The sequence below is a fragment of the Chelonoidis abingdonii genome, chromosome 2 (genome assembly GCF_003597395.2).
Source record: "Chelonoidis abingdonii isolate Lonesome George chromosome 2, CheloAbing_2.0, whole genome shotgun sequence".
NCBI lineage: Eukaryota > Metazoa > Chordata > Testudines > Testudinidae > Chelonoidis > Chelonoidis abingdonii.
In genome coordinates this window covers 91,653,521-91,675,383 of record NC_133770.1, presented here as the reverse complement: position 1 = coordinate 91,675,383, position 21,863 = coordinate 91,653,521, and the positions used below count along the sequence as shown (strand labels likewise).

Here is a 21,863-nt window from a genome sequence, read left to right as displayed (position 1 = left end):
CACCCACTGCAGGTAGGAAGAGAGATTGCCAGTGAGCCAAGGCAGGGACACCAGAATGCGGGGCGGGGAAAAGGGGCAGCCAAGGGGCCATGTCCCTCCCACTTTTTACCAGTTGTAAGGGCAAGCGATGGGGGGGGGGCAGAAAGGAGCGAGCAGGGGGGCAGGATCTTGGGGGGGGAACAGGTGGTGCAGGGGTGGAGCCTCAAGGAGAAGGGGCAACATGAGGTGGAGGCTCAGGAACAAGGGATGGCGTGAGGGCAGGGGCTTGTAGGGGGCAGTGCAGCATGGGGGGCAGAGCCATGGTTCAGGCGCCTGTGGACCCTCCACTTTCAGGGCGCTTCTGCAGCTCCTGAGCCAAGGAAACTGGCTTCAGCGCACATATGTATGAGCGTGTGTGTGCATGTGCACTCTACCCCCTGCAAATACAGCAGTCAAACTATACCTATGGGCTAGCCAGAGCTGTGTCAGGTGACTTCAGCTCTGGAAAGGGTTGAAGGTGATTGTATGTCCCTTCTGAGATGACTGTGATGTCAGTGCCTGAGCCAATTTTAAAGTCAATAGTCTTGCCACGAATATTCAGTTTCTCTCTCCAGGCAGGTTCTATTGTTATCACAAGTGATAGATCCCAGAAACAATAGCTCTTGACTGTCTGCAATATGAGTCAACTCCTCGACTGCTTTGGTGTGGCAAACAGCTGCAAAATGTCTATATTTCATGCATTACACACTGTATACCTCTAGCTGGGGTAGATCTTGGGATATGATTTTTTCCACACCTTATATATGTAGGCTGGACTTTGCCCCTCTTAGTCTAGGAGTTCTCTCCCTGCCTCCAGGATTACGTGCTAAAGACTTTTAATACTCAAGAGTCTGTTCTAAGCTACTTTCAGGTTTTTTCAAATTGCTCCTGCCTTTTGTTCTGTATGACTAATTCTGATTGCTTTGCTATTGGTATAGGTATGGCTAAGGTTAAATTTCTCTTCAGCTGTAGTTGTTGTGAAAGGTTATCATCTGTTAACCCAATAAAGCATCCTGCCTCTGATATATTCATGTTTTGCATTCCTAAAATCAGTTTTCCACCAATGTATGCAGAGCTCTTGTAAAACATTCAACGTTTTCCCCTGGTTCTTGAATTTTCTGGGAAAAAACATGTTTTTTCATAAACCACAGTTCTCTGAAGTATAAAGTTTACATCAAACATAATCAGAACCCTTTCTTGGTTATCTTTATGGCTTGTCTTCTCTCTCCTCATTTCCCCGTAACACAAAATTAAAGAAAATACCTATATCTCCCCAATTTCTTCGTGGAGTTTGATTGTAGTGTGAAATCTGGGACAATATTGTTTCTAGTCTGTCCATTCTGAAGGTTTGTCAAAGCTGAAATTTTCTAAGGCATTGAAGAGTGGCATGTTGAAGAGATCCTGCGACCTTTGTTGCTTTCTTCCTTCTGTTTCTGTTCTTAGGCCACATCTAGACTACGCGCCGGATCGGCGCGTTAAAATCGATTGCTCCGGGATCAAAATATCGCGCCTGGTCTGGACGTGATATCTCAATCCCAGAGCGTGCTTAGATCGATTCCGGAACTCCAGCTAGACGACCGGACTTCCAGATTCGACACAGCGAGCCGCGCGGATCGATCCCGCGCGGTGAAGACGGGTGAGTAAATAGATTTTAGATATTCGATTTCAGCTACGCTATTCTCGTAGCTGAAATTGCATATCTAAAATCGATTTAATCTCGTAGTGTAGACCTGGCCTTAGTTATCCCAGTCAGAGGTGCAGGAGTTACTTCCAGACTGCAGAGCTCCTTGTTTATACTGTGATATCCCCAGCAAAAGACATTCTGCCTAAGCAGGCCTGCTGTGCCTCTCTTCTCAGAGAGGGTACATAGTGTAATTGCCACAATTAAGTTCCCACACATCTTTCTAAACAAGCACGTTTCATTCTTAAGGTAAAATCATAACAGAGAAAACATATTTAATACAGTAAAAGAATCTACACACGTTAATAAGGTTACCAGAGATCACCTGCTTACTCAAAAAAAGGGCTCTGGCCAATGAACTATCCTTCAGATTCCACCCCCAGATGTATAGGGCTGCACATAGGCCAATTCCTTCCAACACTTCCCAAAGGATTGCCCCCCCCACTTATAAATCACCTCATAAATCCTCATAGTAAAAATCTTCAGCTACCCAGTGTGATGGGGCAAGGCCAGATGGCTACAGTAAAGTACTGAGAAACAGGTATGTTAGCCCCAGGCTAAACAAATCCCTAGTACCCTGGTAACCAAATGGCAGTTGCTCCAGGTAATCAAGGCACCTGGAGCCAATAAGATTTTCTAGATGGCAGTAGAATAGCTACCTAATTAGAACACCTGCAGCCAATCAAGGCAGGCTAATCAGGGCACCTGGCTTTAAAAAGGAGCTCACTCCAGTCAGGCAGGGAGAAGCCAGAAAGAAGGAGCGTGTGTGAGAAGAAGCTGGGAGCAAGAAGGCAAGGAGCTGAGAGTGAGAGAGTATACTGCTGGAGGATTGAGGAGGACAAGCATTGTCAGACACCAGGAGGAAGGTCCTGTGGTGTAGGATAAAAAGGTGTTTGGAGGAGGCCATGGGGAAGTAGCCCAGGGAGTTGTAGCTGTCCTGCAACTGTTATAGGAGGCACTATAGACAGCTGCGATCCACAGGGCCCTGGGCTGGAACCCGGAGTAGAGGGCGGGCCTGGGTTCCCCCCAAACCTCCCAACTCCTGATCAGACACAGGAGGAGCTGACTCAGACTGTGGGTTCCACAAGAAGGGAAGATCACTGAGGTGAACAAATCTGCCAATAAGCGCAGGACCCACCAAGGTGGAGGAGGAACTTTGTCACACCAGATAAAGTTCAGCTGATTCTTCCCACGATGCCCTGGAAAAATTGTGCAGCTCTGGGTGATTTAAATCCTGTACCCTAATATGATGAGATCATGTTTTTGCCTCCCTGCATACACACATAGTGTTGCTGAGCATGAAGGCTATTGTGCTTGGTCTAGCCCAGTAGTTTCCAACTTGTGGCCCAATCAGCACAATGCTGTGGCCCATAGGACATCCTCAGGACCATACAGGTAGTATTGGATGTGGCCCACAATGGTAAATAGGTTGAGAACTACGGGTCTAGCCCATGACTGTTCAACCTGGGGGTGATAAACAGGCATCATGGGATCTCAAGCATGCTGCCCTTTTCATATTGATAAATGGGAGGAGGGTCCAACAATGGAAAACCACTGGCCTAGCCCATCATTACATGAGAATAAGATTACCAAAATACGCATGTTATGCGCTGCAGTCAATGGCCTCCACTAATTATTATTTAAGTTCGCTAACTAATGACAGATATTTCAAAGTTACAATACAGCTGGACACTGGCTGTTCAAATTCAGCTCTGAACTGGAATCTTTCCCATTTTTTCCATTCAGAAAAGAACAGCCTGAGCCAGTACATACTCAGGGTGGAGTCCTTTTTAGTTTTCCTGGCATGTGCCCAGTCACTGCCAGTTTAAGGTGGATACTGACCATTGAAATCCATGTCTATAGAACAGTGCAAGGTCAGATCATTAGAGGTGGGTGGGACTGATTGCTTTAGGAATCTCACCCAACCAAGGGGAAAATATTTTAAATTGAGCAAGGGGAGAGGCTCCTGGAGCAAACAGAAACATTGATTGAGATCTCTGCAACAATAAGAGTAGAACAGAGTTCTGCAGCCTGTATAGTGAGGAAGGATGCTGAGAGTATTAGTCTGGAACTCAGATGACCAGGGCTCAAGTCCCTGTTCTGCCACAGACTTCCTGGGAGACCTTGGACCAGTTACTGAGTCTCTCTGTGTCTCAGTTTCCCATCTGCAAAATGGAGACAAAAGTATGTCTCACCTACCTTGATGGGGAGTTGCAAGGATAAATGCACTAGTATCTAAGTGCCTCGCAATCTTAATTTATAGTAATGCAGGCCACATAAGTACCCAACATAGATCCTTCTAGTCTCAGGCATGACCCACTCTTTAAGCATTAAACAGTTAGACTCCCAAAAGTTGAGGAACCCAAGTTCACAAGTTCCTTTGAAAAAGTAGGTCCTTTCATTAGATTAGTTTGATATTACCCTTTCTATTATCCTACTTGGTCTTCAAAGATGATTTGTAATTGGGACATGATACAATTTTTTTAAGTTACACTGCTATTCCTAGAGGCTATTCAGCAGGATTTTATCACTGAAACAGACATAGCAGATCTGAAACTCAGCCTCATTTATCAGCTGAGATCACCCTAACTTCAAATCTTTGTCTTTCTCAATTAAGAGATCCAACATCTGGAAGGCACATGAGAATGGACTGATAAACTAGCTCTCTTTTCCCCATCCAATTTGCAGCAGAAAACAAGTCAGGAAAATTCTCAAACTTTTTTTTTTTTTCTTTCTCTGCTTCATAATCTCTATATCTAGCTATTTTAATACTGATCTGACACTACATCCCAGCCCTCTCCCACCTGGGTTAGACCTGACCTTCTCACATTAAATATAGATTTTAAAAAAGTGTAACTTAAATAAAGGATTCCGTTTTCAGCCAGACTGTATGTGTAAGAGCTCTCCACTATGCAACTAATTCCCACCTTATATCTGCAAGAGTACAATATGCATATATTGGCCATGCAAAGCCCCTTTACAAAAATATTTCTAAATAACATTGGATTTAATTCAATTTGTTTAAATTAACCTTTTAAAGTAAAATGTACCTATCTGAATACTGCATATCCATAAATACAAGTGCTAAAGGCAAAATGGAAGATCAAGTTAAAATACACATTTATGTGTAGTAAAGAACGTATCTCTGAATATTTTAGTTTCAGTTAACTTTTAGTTGAATGCCTTTCAACTCAGGGGCCTGCAGATTTGAGCACCACGAAAACATCAAAAACATCACCATTATTATTAGTCAGAAGGGAACATTATGCAGGACAATGCAACGCTGAATATATAGTTTGTGATAAACTTCCAACAACAGGTTAAAGCCAGCAGGGGCGGCTCTAGCTTTTCTGCTGCCCCAAGCACGGCAGGCAGGTGCCTTCGGCGGCATGCCTGCAGGAGGTCCCTGGTCCTGCGGTTTTGACGTATGCGCTGCCGAATCCGCAGGACCGGCGGACCTCCCACAGGCAAGCTGACGAAGGCTGCCTGACTGCCACCCTCGCAAGGACCAGCAGGCCACCCCCCGCGGCTTGCCGCCCCAGGCACGCGCTTGGAGCACTGGTGCCTGGAGCTGCCTCTGAAAGCCAGATCTGACAATCCATTGTTAAATGCCTAGAATGCTGAGAGGCTTCCTGATAAAACAAATGCTTTACATTCATGATAAATACCAGATCATTCAGAGTATAACTATATGAAGATGTATTTAAAGGATCTTAGCTGTCTAAAGAAAGAGTATTTGAAAACTAAGGGGCTTCTCTTGTTCCCAGTGAGGCTAATGTAAAAAGTCCAGTTGCACTGAATGGGAGAAGTATTGGGCCCTACCAATATATGGTTACACGTGACTTTTTCTGAAGGAAGTGCCACCATTGTCAAACCAATGCAGCCCGGGTAGGGATAGTTGCTGGGAGCAAATAATGGCTGCCAACGTTCTATGCACCACAGAGGCGATACGGTGCTGCTCCTCCAGAAGGTACAGCACAGAACACACAGTCCAAGGGGAGAGGGGCTACAGCAGCTTGAAGTGATCTTTGCATCCTCCCAATCGCCGACTGCTTTGAGGGCTGAAGATCCCCGGCATAACTTAGCCAGCTCTGAAGTTGTGTCTAAATTACAGCCTCCCTAGAATCTCCTGACAGGGCTGCCACATGCAGCCTCACTCCAGACACACCCCTCAACTCTTAGGGCTTGTCAGGGGGTTTTCAGAGAGCAGCCCTACAGCTGTCTTCTTTGCTGCCTGTAATAGGTGGAAATCCTCCCCTGACAGGAACCAGGGCTTTTAGAGCCCCTTTTCACCATTCTATCTCTTTTACATAGCATGAAGGGGCTGGAATGTGGGGTGGGTGGAGGATCTCACCCTCACGTTACCTAAAGTCACTTAGAGCAAGTCTACACAACATGGTAGAGCTGCCCTGATACTAGCAACACTAGGAAATTTAAAAAAAAAAAAAGAAAAGAAAAAAAGGACCGTAATGTGGACAAATGTCTCTCCGGCAGCACACACTTACCCAGCACAACCTAAAATCTGAATGATTTGGGTAATAAGACAAGGTTTGACAACAGTAACATTTCTAGATCAACAATCACTTCCTGTGTTTAATTCTTTTGCCAATTCAGAATAGATAACGTCTCTCTCCTTTACTTGGAATAGAGTCAAGGAGGGAGGAGGGGAGAACCATCAAGGCCTGACCTGATTTCTCTGAGCTATCTTCTCTCCCTTCTTCCAGCGGAGAATGGGCTTAAGAGCAGGTAGTTCCTTCTCCTCCTTTCCCATCACATGTTCCCCCAGACTGTATGCCACTTCAAACACAATTGGGGATATCACATCTTTGACTCGTCTCTGTAAAAGTAAATGAACAAGAGAAATTATTTGCCTGTGACCATCTCAATAACACAAATATGCACAGGTAAGTAGCAAGAAAGAGAACAGCACATTTAGAACTTATATTAAGATGATGCTGGAAAAAGTAGCTGGCATCTACAGGCAACTCATTCTTTTCATTGCCAAAAATTAATTGATATATTCTACCCGAATTAGGTGGAGGATCAAAACAGTTATAAAGCTATGTAGTAGGGCTTCATGAGCTAAATCCTTATTCTACTGAAACCTATAGAGAGTTTACTACTAACTTCAATGGAATCAAAATTTGCACTTAAGAAAATAAATCAGTCAGGCCATTTGGGTGGAATCTAAGGACCCAACACTAACAATGAAACATATGGAACCAAACCATAAATTTTTGTGATATTCAGGGGCTTTCAGATCCAAGACTTTGGGTCTGGGTCATCTCTACTTGAAACCTGTCAGATGCAGAGGCAGCACATCTGTAATGCTGACCCCTCCCATCAGAAAGAGAAAACTTTGTTTTGGCCATATTGGGAAATAAGTGGACAGACAGGGCTACTAAAGTGAAGACTTTGCAAGTGCAGTGCTGGAAATTTCATCTTTCACACACTGCCCTGAAATCGACCTTAGCCTGGCAGAAAAACCACCTGTGGAAAGAGCGGGGGGGGGGGGGGTGATTCAACTTCCTTAACCACCAAGTTCTTGGCTTTACTACAAAAAAGACTTGCCAGTTGCACTAAACTGTGCCACACTACTTATGTTTGGAGGGACAGCTCCTTAATAAGGATTGCTTTCCCTTCAGCATTAAACCAAGGCTACCAAATTCACACCACCTTGACACAGGTCATATGGAGCCTGAATTCTGTTTTCTGTGAAAAGGTAGGACTAAACACTCTTTACCGTACTATTTAATATAGTTTTCTGAAACCAGACTTCTGAATATGTGTATGTAAAGAAATGGCAAACATCCTAGATTTTCATAAACATTCAAGATAAATATTTGTCTGTCTAATTAAAATATTAATTATGAATTTGACGCATATGAAATTGAGGAAATAAATACACTCCCTTGAGCACATGCAAGCAAAGCTTAGAGACAGGCCAAGTTCCAGTCCTGATCAGCAAGTGGTAAGAGGTCTTTTCTGAATAGGGGCTGACAATAATGACAAATTATGTAGCTATGTGAAGGATTAGCTCTCCAGAGGTGAAGTGCCAGTGCACTAACCCAGCATTCCAAGTAGCCTGTTCAACATCAGTTTCAAGGCAAGCATTAGGGCTTTGCAAATCCTTTGACTGGAACCCAGAAACCTCCTAAAAATCAGTCGGAGTTTAGATTCTAGCCAAGCTAACAAAATATCAGCTCATATCCACAACCACTAGGGACCTGGGTGGATGGGCATTCATATAGCATACTCTACTGTACATCCAAACCTCTAATAAGATCTGCAACAGTTGGTTCACTACCAGCCCCTACAAGTATCCCCTGCAGAGTCAGGTTACAGTACCCTAAGCTGAGGCTGTAAGATCTTTGAGGCAGGGATCATTCCTTTACTTTCTCTGTAGATCACCTTGAATGCCTACGGTGCTATACTGTATACAAAACGTTAAATAATAAGAGTGCCCAAACCTGCATAGCTAATGGAGTTCTAATAAACACCACATATATAATATCTCTTAAAACAATATTGCATGAACATACAGGCACACTGTATACACATCTAAGAAAGTAAAAGGAGGCTATACGGAATAAATCCATATTATAACAGCAAAACACAAATTCCCAGCCAAATCACCAATCTTACTAAAATGTACCCAACCACCTGTGTAAACACATACCAATTAACAGCACAGGTAATGGGATAAAACCTATTTCTTGCAGCCCTACTAATGCAATATAGAAAATTCAAAGTTCTTAATGACTTCAAAACATTAACATGAACCTTGAGGGTCCAATCCAATGCCCTTTGAAGTCACTGGAAATATTTCCATTGACTTCAGTGGATGTTGAAGTGTGCCCTTATTGTTCATTGAGGTCTCTCTCTGCTTTCTTTCAGTGATGAAATTGTGACTTCCAGCAGCCAGATTAATTATGTGTGTGGATATAATTATGTGTGGATATTCCCTCAGCATAGCCCCAGGGAAATATATTTCACATATCCACTTGTCTTTAATTAAAGCTGATATAGTGAATCCTGCCCGGCTATTAATTACACCACATGTTCTCCTCTTTCTACTCATACGCTTACAGAGACACTAAAAAGATCTCCCAGAGGATACTTACATTCAAAACACAGCAAGAAAGCAATTCTCTCTTCAGATACCACATGTATTTTTCTGGAATGTAACTACATAATGATGCTTTGAAAAATGTGCCCAAATACATTAGAAAGATTACTGTTCTCGGATATAATCTCTCTTTGCTCCTCCACTTTGGTCCAGCTGAACATTTCATTCCTGGCACTTGAATCATACACTCATGGCACATGCCCCAGGTTCCCACTAAACCCCAAGTGATTCGGATTTCTAAAAGGAAGCTTGGAAACGTTGATGACAACCAGGTTCAAGGAAAACGCTCCAAAGCCCTTAAGTCAAATCAGCTTCCTTTTTCTTCACTTTTAATCACTTCTACAGCTCTAATTTCAATTATTTGTTAACAAAAATCAGTGCCACAAGCAGCTCTGTGGCTTTATCATTTTTCACCATGACACATCTATGCTGAGAAAGTATCAAAAGGCACAGCCATTTTTGCATCTTGAAAAGAACAGCTGACAAATCACAGCCTATAAAAAAATCCAAAAAAAGTTTCAGTGGACATCAAAACCACAGTGATAAACAGGAGGTCAGCTGTGTAACTGGGATTCAGAGAAGGAGGAGGAGGAGAAGGAGAAGAAGAAATAATAACCAGGACTTCTGGTTTTTTGGTGTTTATTAATTTAATTTTTCAGGGTTTATTTTTGAGTTGTATGTAGATGTCCAAAAAAAGGGGGATTCAGGGCTCCATCTTTGTTTATACTATAATAAGCAATGTATATTATAGCATGTATTACAATATATACTGCAATGAGTAATCTCTTTGTAATATTCCTTAATGCATTTTAACATAGTATCCTTTCAAACAGCACTGCACTAAAACACGCTAGGGAATTTTCTGTGCACACAAGCAGAGTGTATATGAACCAATTAATGTGCAACATGTCAGTGTGCGTTAGAAATCACAACCCCATAGTCCACATTACTGCTCAGTATAGACAAATAACCATTTTTGTTGTTTATTGGATAAACACCAATTTCACTGTTTTAAAATCAGTGGGGTTTTATCAGTGTTTATCAGTTAAAAACTTAATCACAATCACAAGCCCTATAGTTAACAATATTTAGTGCATACATGCGCACACAAATGATATGAACAAAACCACTTGGAATCCTGGATAAATATGGACGTGGCTCACCCATGCTGAAGCCAACACTGCCATGGTTTTACTGTTACTGGTTTGCAAGATAGCTACATTAAAGCTAGCTCAGGTATGTCTATATGACCTTCCATAATACACCATGATTGCAGTATAGACATATCCACAGCTGGATTGTAAATTTTGAGGCCAAGGACCATCTCTTAATTATATGTTTGTACAGTGCCAAGCATAACAGGGCACTGGCACTACTAAGAGCTCTACATTACTCTGCTTACTGATACAGCACTGAATATTTAAAGCTCTATACAAAAATTATCTAGTAAACCCTAAAAACAAAGTTCGGTCAGTATCATTAGTTATATTTGTAGATGGGGCACAAGAGAGATGAACTGATTTGCCCAAGATCACACAGCAAATTCAGATTAAAAAAAATCCCAATTCCCAGTTTTTGCTCTTTCCTGCAAGCCAGGTTGCCTCCTCCATGGACATCCCCATATTTGGATAAAGAGGAGGTTCAGTTAGACTGGGTGTGGACAAGCACTGTTCTACAGCATACTGTATGGTGCACATGGATTTAGTCCTAGTACGCATTAGCTCACTGATGAGAACTTTGGACTTCAAAGAAGCATGGCCTGGTTTTCAGAGCATTTAGGAATGTAGCAAGTATGTAGTTTCAAAATAACATCATGTTCATGAAAGCTCATACTAACGAAAAGCAGACTGCTCTTTCCTCTCCCAAAACAGCTACCTCAGGGAAATATAAAAATGGTGAGACAAGATCTAAAATTTGGCACTGCGATATATTTCTACATTTTTTTTTTGTTTAGCAGGAGAAAGCAAGTGAATTACACACACACACACACACACACACCATTTTCATAGCTGAAACTTTCATTGGCTTCAATACATCATTTATAGGGGGAAAGTCACTAAAGTTGAAACGCAAGAGCAGCTCGATGATCACACTGTGACTGTGAACACACAACTTTTGATTTCAACACATTCCCCAGTAGCTGTAATTTCATTAATATATTTTTAAAAACTCCCTCTCTAGGGCAGCAGGTGGTGGCTAGAAGAGATTACTCTTTCTGAGCCTTTCACATGCACAGCCTGACACCTCAGGCAACATAAATAAAGGAACACACTCCACTTTCTGCAGAAACACTGCCTTCTATTGCATCTGCTTCCTTCTCAAAACTAAAGTCACTGCCACAAAAAGCACACATATATCAACATCCCCAGCAAATCCATATGGAATGGACCAGAGTTTTATTTAACGAACAGGATTTACACTCTCACAATCAGATAATTCATGGTAAGAGCAGTTGCCAAGGCATATAATTCCAATTTCTTTCAGCTCACTGCCACAGTACAATTAGGGGATTGTATACGAGACTAATCAATCATCACAGCTAATCCATACTCTGCTATACCAGCTCCTCCCTAACGTGAAAGTCTTCAGCAGGAGTGCAGGAGAACACCAAATTCCATTTTTAATTACAACCCGTGGGCTGGGGTGTAAATTTACAGTTATATACCCCGCTCAATCTACAAGGTGACTTCCACAATGATCAAGGATAGAATATGACTCTTAAATAGTAACAAAATCTTTTGTTAAAATTAAACCACTTTCAGCATCATTCTGTGGTAAAATATATTTGCTGTTAAGACCACTACTATTTCATAGAATCATAGAAGATTACGGTTGGAAGGGACCTCAGAAGGTCATCTAGTCCAATCCCCTGCTCAAAGCAGGACCAATCCCCAGACAGATTTTTACCCGTTCCCTAAATGGCCCCCTCAGGGATAGAACTCACAACCCTGGGTTTAGCAGGCCAATGCTCAAACCACTGAGCTATTGTGTGTGTAATTTCTGCCTTTTGTTTCTCTTCCTTCTCAAGTCCGTTCTCAGTTTGTTTCCCCTTTCCCCATTTTTGTGATGCTCCAGGCTCTCTTCCTTCTGCATTTCCTTCCCTGCAACAACTCCCAATTTCCTCCTGTGGCCTTCAGCCCTTCCCCAAACCCGTAGATACCGCTGGAATTTTTGCATACTTTCTGCTTCTGAAAAGTGCCCTTCTGATTTAGGTGCCTAAATAAGAGCCTAATTTTAAAGCACAACCCTGAAATGTTTATTTTCCTTTTATCTCTAAACAAGCACCTATCCCAGGTTCTAGACACTTTTTCAAGTTTCAGATATGCAAAACAATATTTTCAATACAAGTATAGGAAATAACATAATGGCTATGGTATAATGTACAATGCAATTGTGTTGATGTCCACCTGCACACAGTAATCAGAAATTCATAATTAACCCATATGTAACTTCTATCTAAGGCCTACATTCACTTCTTCCCCAAAGGCAAACCTATTAAGGCCACAATCCACCAATTTGATGATTCTATATAAAGAAAATAGCAATTGCATATTTTATGAATCTGCATGTTCATATTTGCATAAATGATATCACACTGCATAGTTCTACAATAAAGCATTGCACTGAATATTCCCACATTAACATCTGATCATTTATGATAATTTATAATGAATGATCATTACCATTCAGCCTGCCCCAAAATTCTCTATATCCAGATAAGCCATTTGGGACCTAAGCCTGCTCCAATTACAAAATTCAGTAGAGCAAAGGGAGCAAAACAATAAATGTTTATTCCTCCTTCAAGCACCTGGTTAAATAAAATGAATAAATGGTTAAACAACTTGGTTGCCCTGGTGAATGCAACACTCCCCGTGACTGTGTACATCACTCAGTGCCAAGCCCCGTCTTAAACCCTCACTCCCAGGAACTTTTACTTTGAATTTTACACACATACAAGTCTCTGCTCCCCACAATCTATCCATTCTACTCTCCTGGGCCACCTCCCTTATCTACTGGCCAGTTTGCCCTCCCACTTCCACCTGACCTATTTGATGGCAGTCTGTAACACCAGTAGAGGTGCCCTGGCCCTCTCCCTACAGAATTCTCTTTTGAAAAAGTGAATTCTAGGATGCTAGCTCCAGCTTTGTCATATCTATACTGCTGCGCCTCCCACTCTAAGTTCAGGAGCCCACTTAGATGCCCAGCAGAGGACACCTGAAATCAGGCATCTCTCAAGCAAATGGCAGATGTAACACAGGTTTACACACATTTCTCAGAAAAGATGTGGCCTTCATTGTAGCTGTAAGCTATTCTTTTCATATAGTGTACAGTAGACACTGGCATGGCAAGAAGGGAAGGGGGGAAAAAAAGACATACTGTTCCAAGGCTGAAGTAGAACTTAAAAGGCTAATACAGTAGGCTAAATCACATGTAGTGTACTTTTGGCTACTTTGTGTGTAATTAATAGCATCTGAATTCAGTCAAGAGGCCTAATGTTCCAATAATACTCACTTCTGTTTTCTTTTATGATCTTGTGATGCTTAACAAAGTCAAAGTACACAAACATTTCTTTGTTGCTACACTTTAATCATTATACATACTGTGAAGAATTCTGAAGTTTAAAATAGAAAATGAAAAGTGAAAAGTGAACTTATAGGATTCACATCCCCAAAAGCTGTTCAGAGTTGCAGTTTGGAAAAGCAGAACGCTTCCTATTCTCTTCCCAGAATGTGAAAGTCTTTTCACACAGATGTTTCCCACAGGGCAGGAAGTTATCCTTACAAATGTGGGTATAGGCACCATTGGAAAAAAAGGAGAAGCTGAAGGAAAGTCTTGTATTACACATACAACTGAAACCAAAGGGTAACATCATAAGCACTGGGCCACGTCACACCTTGGAAGAAAAAGCACATGGAGAGTTGAGAAGTTCTGAGTAGAGCTGGCTGGAAAATGGAAATCCTTTCCTGTGAAAAATGTCATGGTTGGGAGAGGAGAGGAGTGATCCCAAACACAGGACAAAATGGCAACAATGCAACATTGTTCACAGGAAGGTTTTCAAGAAAAAAAATCTGATTTGGAAGAAGCAAAACAGAATTGTTTGGCTTCCCAGCTGCGCACCAGAAAGGCTCTTGTCACTTTCAGCCTCCCTGGTCCCAAGCAGCTCTGGGAGCTGGAGAGGCAGACAGCTGGGATGCTGGGCACTCTGTCTGGGGAAGCAGAGTGTCAAGGCTCTCTGCCTTGGCAGAGCTCCAGGACAGCTTTTGTCAGTCTCACCGGCAAGAAGTTAAATTGACAAGAGCCTGCCAGGCAAGCAGCCAGGGAGAAAATTTTCAGTTTTGTGAACAAAGCATTTTTCATTAGACTATCACTTTGATGAACAACTTCAACCAGTTCTAGTTCTGAGTTCTAATCCCAGTTGTGTTATAGACTTACTCCATGAACTTGGGCAAGTCACTTCACCCTTTGCCTCAGATTCCCAATCAGCTAATTGGGGATGATAATGATAATATTTACATATTTGCCTCCCAGTAGAGTTGAGAGAAAGAGTTAGTTATTGTTATAACATATAAAGCATTACTAATACTTGGCAATTGCATATTGCTGAAAGTTCTTAAAGAATGATCAATAAGGAGAAAACTCAGTGAGCCAAATATGCCCCAAACACAACTCTGCTGATGTCAATGCAGGTAGATTTTGGTTTTTAAGTGACTATTATGTTTTGCTGTTAGTTGGTGCATTCATTCTGACTTTTACTTTATAGTTCATTATTGAAGACTTTGTGATTAAATTCTGGATGCTGCTCGTGTCATTTTTTAATGTTCCCGCCTGTAATTTCTTTGAATGCCAAGTCTCTTCAGTGCCCAAATTTCTTTTTAACAAATTTTTTGTCATCTGTACCTTTTTCCCATTTTGTAGCCACTTGGTGAGAGAATGCTTCTTTAAAAAAAAAAAAAAAAAGGTAGCAAGGAAAGGGAACATCTCCTGACCTTGAGGTTTTGAAACTTTTCAGTCTTTTCTGGAGAAGCTGCCTTTCAGAGCTCAAGCTGATTTTGGCAGCGATGCCAGGTGCATTGTACAGTTTGCCCTCTCCTACCTATGTAGACGGACAGATCCCTTGTTAGGTTGGTTCCATATGAGAGTCCGAAAGGTGATAAGCACTTGTCAGAATCAGGCCTGAACTTGGGAAAAATATAAAGGAAGAGACTCCAGGAATGAACACAGGTAGTACAATATTTATTTTAAGCCCTTTCTTAAGCTTTCATAAATTCTGATGAGGGCTGGAAGCCTCTATTGAGATAAGACAATTAAATCAGAATCTGCATGTGTTAACATGTATACTTACTTTTTGAGGGAAGTTACCACATTTAATATACTGCTAACAAAAGATTCTCTATAGACCCATCAATTTCTCTTTATATAGTACATCTTTTAAGGTTGTTTAAAAATAATATCAAATGCTGTATTATACAGTTATTTATAACCTAACTACATATCTCTTTGTAAACTACCTTTCCTTCCAAAAAACTGATAACTATATAATCTACACAAACAGTCCTGAGTATACAAAGTCGATAATGAGTCTCATATCCTTGGTTTTTCAGTCATTCTGTATAATGACAGATTTGGTACAAGATCAGGATGTATAATGCAAACAGTGCTGTTTTCCAAAATAGCATAACAAACTGCCTGGTCTCTATCTTGCTCTCGGCCTATATTTATATGTATATTAAATGAGTCATTACAAATAGAGAGACATATCCAGCTGGTCACTGGACTGACATACAGTAAAACCAGTAGATTAAACCCACATGGACAAGCAAGATCAACCTGTCTCCCTGGTTAGCAACATGTGAAAAACATGAGTTCATAATTTTTGGAGGCAGTTTACTTATCCAAACACTGATACTACGAATGTTCCAGAATCCAGAGATAGGCTGAGGTAGATGACGATATGGTTGAAATCTCAAAAAAGGCAAAAATCTAGACTGCTACAAAACACAATTAAAGCATTTTGAACACTGCTTTACTTTAAAATAAGACCCAGACCTGGATCCTTGACAATATCCAGCTGATGACCTCTACAACAATGCTGTGTTAAGAAGCCTCCCATCAATACTGCTTTACTGAAAACACATGTACAGGGCAAATATAAGGGTTCTGTTTAATCCCAATGTCATAAATAAAACAGCTGAATGAAAAAAAAAAGTTTTACATTGCTGTGAGTCAGGAAGAAGAGCCAGGAGAACAATCTACAGGACAAGAGGATATGCACGGGTGAAGCGATGGCAACCATAATATCGTCACCAATCCTATTTTAATTCAGTTTAGCAGCTGACAATAAAGCCCTTGGAAATCTTATACAGAAAGCGATATGCAAAGAAAGAGTTTATTGATGAAGTGTGTTTCTATGAATGTAATTGAGATAAGAGTCTGACTACTTCAGAAGGATGGCATTTATCATCTCCATTGGCATGCTACCAAAAGGAAGAAAGATTATTTTTTGAAATTACCACTATTGAAATGATCTACATGCAAAAATATTGCTCCTTCATTCAACCATGGGAGTAGAGACACAAACTCTGGAATGGAGGTGAGAGGGGGAAAGAGATATCATGTGTCTTTTCTTCCACTATTAAATGGAGGTGGCAGATATTTATTATCATAATTTATTTTGGTAATGGAATTTGAAAAATATATAGATAGAGTTAGATAGTACAAGGGTCTTTCTGCCCTTTATATTTTAAAAGCCATTGCAGTTGCCCATGAGAGCTATTTCCATGCCAAATATCAACATTCAAACCCCACCTGTGTGGTACAGCTGTTCAGAAAAAGATGAAATATTTTCTTTTCTTTTTTTTTAATAATAGTTGCAATTTATTATTCACCCTCCTCTCATCTGAAAATGGCTGTGCTTTTTTGCCCTCAAACTATATGCAAGGAAATCAGCTTTGGCTAGAAAATAAACTCAAAAGGTAAAACTTTTTTGAAAGTTCTGAATTATTAGATCCAAATGAACAGTAGGGAAAAAATATTCATGAATGTTTCAGCAGATTAGAAAATCAGTTTTCATGTTCACAATGTGAAAAGTTTTGCTCATACTAAATGTGCACCGATAACAAATTTCAAGTCCGTAGCCAACGTCTACTTAACCAACATCCTGATTTTCCCAGTCAGCTTTCCCAAGGAGAATATTTATCTGCGGCAGATCACCATGGTCTGCCAGCAGAAGTGCCTCACTGCAACAGTGAAGCTGTGAATGTGGGTCCTTATATTAGGACTGTCCCCTGGATTTTACACAGTGTCTAAAATCAATGCTGCTTCACTTGTTCACTGTGTGCTGACGCCAAGTAAAAGGCAGCTAAAAATAGAGCAATTCTACATAATGCAACAAAGCAACAATCTGACAAAATGTTCTCCAGACTTCAGAGTCCGAGTCCTGATGAACGGCTCTCATAGGGATCCAGCCACACCCTCTCAACTAGGACTGGGAGCACACATTCACACCGTGGGGTATTGTGTGCCAGTCATTGTGGTGAACGCTGAGAGTAAACTAGAGACTAGTCAATAAAAACAAAATAGCCTGGGTATATACAAACTATTGTTCTCTACGAGAAACTTCAACACACAGCACAAGAACTGACCAGAGCCATGATGATGAGGGAGTAAGAGGAATTGTACGTTTACACTCATGCCACAATTATTAATTTGTTTGTGACAATGACTGCAGTGAATGGTGATAAAAAAAAATTGGAGACTAGTATAATTAATAAATAACTTTGGTAGATATATGAAAATATTGCTGTACAACAAATATAGTGCCCATGGGGAAAATCTTAGGCCAAAGACCCATTGCTAATCAGTTAAATGGGATTTAAAAGGTATGAGATTGAACCCTTCACACACAGGATCATGCAAAACCTCTGGACAGAGCTTTAGTACAGAGCTATAAAATTAGACACACAAAAACCTTGCTGTGGACTACACATCCACACTTCATTTCAGTGCACTTATAAAGTATTCATTTTAAATCTGTCTCCAGCCCACTGCATAGACTATCTATCTACTAGCGATGTTTCAGGTAAGGCCTGACCCAAGTGGCCAAAAAAGGGAAAAAGTTTAAGATCTCTTCAAGTTTCCCTAAACCAGCCAATCTGGCTTCTATCTCCACAAACTACTCTCCCCTCTCCAGAGAGAATCAAAGGCCCAGTGACATGATCATGACTCCCCAATCCGTATTAGTTACACTCGACCAATCAAAGAAGAGAAGCAACATATCAAGTTACCTTATCACAGCGTTCTCAAACTGGGGATCGGGACCCCTCAGGGGGTCGCGAGGGCATTACATGGGGGAGGAGGTTGCGGCAAGCTGTCAGGCTCCACCCCAAACGCCGTTTTGCCTCCAGCAAAATATATAAAAAACTGTTTTTAATGTATAAGGGGGGTCGCACTCAGAGGTTTGCTGTGTGAAAGGGGTCACCAGTACAAAAGTCTGAGAACCCCTGCCTTATCCTATCACCAATAGCGGACACAGGCAGTAATCCAAATTCTCAACCCATCTACAGGCTGAAATTTTGGTAGATGAAGTATTTGAATAAATTTAGAACAATGAAGCAATTCATAAAAATCAAAGTCTATCAGCAGACAAGGCAGCATTCGTCAGTAATTTGCTTACTACAAACAGTTTGTTAATTTATATGAGCAAATGATAATAGGTTAAAGTGCAAACTGCCTTAAAGCCTTAACCATAGAGATCCCACCTAGAAACTCACTATATACATACTTTAGTTCCAGTATTATGACAGGCTGTGTTTGTAAGAAGGATGTGTTAATTTTGAGGCTGTATTTTGACCATAGTGATAAATTCATGCTGTTAAAATTGGATTGGGAAAGGAGTCTGTTTAGATGCGATTTTTAAAAGTCCTGGATATTTAAGCCATACAGCATATCCAGAACAATGATAGATCTAATCACGTCACACATAATTAAATGCTCAAAGCTAAATGAAACCTTATGAGGGGACCACAGTGCGAATATACAGAGGGTGCCATCTACCCTCAGTGAGAGGTATTGAGCTTTCCAACTCCACCATGAACTGTTCGTTCTCTTGCATTGTGGTTTTAGTACGTGCCTATGACTCAGGACAGTGGAAGGAAGGGGCAAACCATCTAGTATTTGACATGACTGATCTCTAAAGTGACAATCCTCATTCACTATTTTGTAATCCTATCTGCTAGGTAATAATGCTGGGAGGAGAAATATAAATAAGATCAAAAGGAAATGTATCTGTAGTGTCTGGTGTAGAACATTCTTCACAGATTACTGCAAGGATTAGGTACTGCACATAGCTTAGTCCCTGTATACTGATCAACACCTCATCAACATTCTGCACTACTACTCCTGCCTCCTTCTGACTTCCATTCTGCTTCTTCTGTTTCCTAATTGTCACAAGAGTCACAGGATCGTGTTTTTCTCACTACAGCCTCTTGATTCTATCATATGCTTCAAACCAGCACAAGATCTAAATGAAAATAGACCACTGTTAAAATAAATCAAAATACCTTTCAGAAACCTCATGAACCATCTAACGTTTAAGTCCTGCAAAGCCTCAGAGTGAAATCCTGGCCATGCTGAAGTCAAAGTTCGCAGGCCTGCTCTCTGTACACCTACGGGAGGGACAATCATGAAGAGACACATCCGGTAATATTCTCTTGCTCCACAATCTTACAACCGGAATAGTCGGACTGGGTTTTTGAGATGTTTAGGCTAGGAGACATAGCATGATATGACAAAGAGCAATTGGTTCAAAAAGTTGAAGGGAACAGGAAGAATGGGTGTTTCTCAGTGGGAACAGGAGAAAAACAAAACAGCTTTCCCTTAAAATTCCAATGACTTTAAAATAAACCAGACTTCCACAAATAAGCACTAATAAAACCATCACAGGTTCATCAGACCAGACGGTAACTCTAGAAGGCAGTAATTCTGTAGAGTGAAATGGCGCTGTAAAATTACTGTACCATTATTACTGAAATAAGGTATTCTAGGTAGTGATGCTGTTAGATTTCCAATTTACACGTTTAAACTTCAAATTTTGGCTGGTTTTGGGTACTTATGCACAATCGAGTGAAACAGGGATTCTCATCTTAGAAACACTGTCTCCTGGACATGTCCTCCCTCATTTATGGACTCATAACATCCCTGCAATAATAATTATTTACACAGAAAAGTAACCCAAAAAAGCAGTTAATTTCCTTTAATGCAAACTGATGGCTAGAATGCTTTTTAGAGTAGGTGAGTTATCAGAAAATTTATGAGGGAGCTGGCATGGCCTACACTAAATCATAGGTCTATCTTGTGGTGTAGTGATAAAAAAAAAGAAATGGGTAACCTAACCTAGGCTAAACTCCCATATTCCCCAAATGAGAAGTCTAAAAATGTTTATAGATATCTAGAGAAAGTGAAAGAAAAAAAACTTTGCAGAAAGCTTTGATGGACAAATTGCTGACACAAACAGAGTTTTAATGAACTGGTGACAGATCACTAATGCATGGCAAACTCAAACCAAGATTTATTTAAAGTTTTCTCAAGGTTCACATAAAACATGGAAGGCTATCACAGGGTCAGTGGTTTCCTGACCACTCCCTCATGGCCAGAAGTCATTCTGCAGCACCCTGCCTCTGTTTCCCATTCTTGAGGGCCCTTTAACAATTGCACACACAAGTTTCAGTCTGGGTTACCACCACTTCTGCCTGGGGCTGGTTTAGTAGCAAAAATAGTTCTTAACAGCCCTAAAGGTCAAAAATAAAGCCAATCACCACACAGAAGTCCCTACTTAGCTCTGGTGTCTTCTCTCATAGCCAGAGCTCTTCTTCTATCACTATCTATTCTCACAGCCCGTCCTCTCAGCTCTTCCTAACTGGAGCTCAGCCTTCTGGCACTGGCATTATGTGCCTGGTATTTTCTCCCAGTGAAGGTAGTTGTACATCATAATCAAGTCACCACTACATTCTGTTTTTTTTTTGAGAAGCTAAACAAATTAAACATTACAAGTCTCTCACCATAGGGCATTTTTTCCAGCCTTCAATTTATTTTTGTGGCTTTTCTCTGCACCCTCCCCAATTATTCAATATTCTTTTTAACAATGTGGACCACATAACCATACATAATATTCCAGCATTGGTCTTACAATGCTGTATACCCGGGGTAGGCAACCTATGGCACGTGTGCCGAAGGCAGCACGCGAGCTGATTTTCAATGGCATTCATACTGCCCAGGTCCTGGCCACTGGTCCAGGGGGCTCTGCATTTTAATTTAATTTTAAATGGAGCTTCTTAAATATTTTGAAATCTTATTTATTTTACATATAACAATAGTTTAGTTATATATTATAGACTTATAGAAAGAGACCTTCTAAAAAGGTTAAAATGTATGACTGGCACGTGAAACCTTAAATTAAAGTGAAGAAATGAAGACTCAGCACACCACTTCTGAAAGGTTGCCAACCCCTGCTGTATACAAAGATCAACTCCCCACCCCTACTCACCACTCCACTGTTTATATATCCAAGTAATACACTAGACCTTTTTACAACAGTATCACGCCGGGAGGTCATGTTGAGTTGCCTGTGCACTATGATCCCCATACCCTTTTCAGAGACTCTGCTTTCCAGGATATGGTTCCCAGTTCTGTAGGTTTGACCTGCATTCCTTGGTCCCAGATGTCCTTGAATTTGGCTGTGTTAAGACACACTTTGTTTGAATGGGCCCAGTTTATAAGCAATCCAAACTGCTCTGTGTGACTGCTGTGTCCTCCTCATTATTTATCACTCTCCTAATCTTTGTTTCATCCACAAATGTTATCAGCTCTGATTTTATATTTACTTCCCGATCCTTGATGAAAATGCAGCAGAGAATCCTGTGGCACCTTATAGACTAACAGACATTTTGGAGCGTGAGCTTTCGTGGGTGAATACCCACTTCGTCAGACGCAGGTAGTGGAAATTTCCAGGGGCAGGTATATATATGCTAGCAAGCAAGC

The 21,863-nt window shown here is 41.0% G+C and overlaps 1 protein-coding gene across 1 annotated transcript in view; it reads right to left on the bottom strand.

The window, feature by feature from the left end:
- Positions 1–21,863, bottom strand: part of ITGA9 (integrin subunit alpha 9) — a 303,615-nt gene that overhangs the window by 146,460 nt on the left and 135,292 nt on the right. Inside the window, exon 16 of the mRNA XM_075062573.1 lies at positions 6,387–6,536. Within this exon, the coding sequence (XP_074918674.1) occupies positions 6,387–6,536 (150 nt within the window). The remainder of the gene's footprint in view (positions 1–6,386; positions 6,537–21,863) is intronic.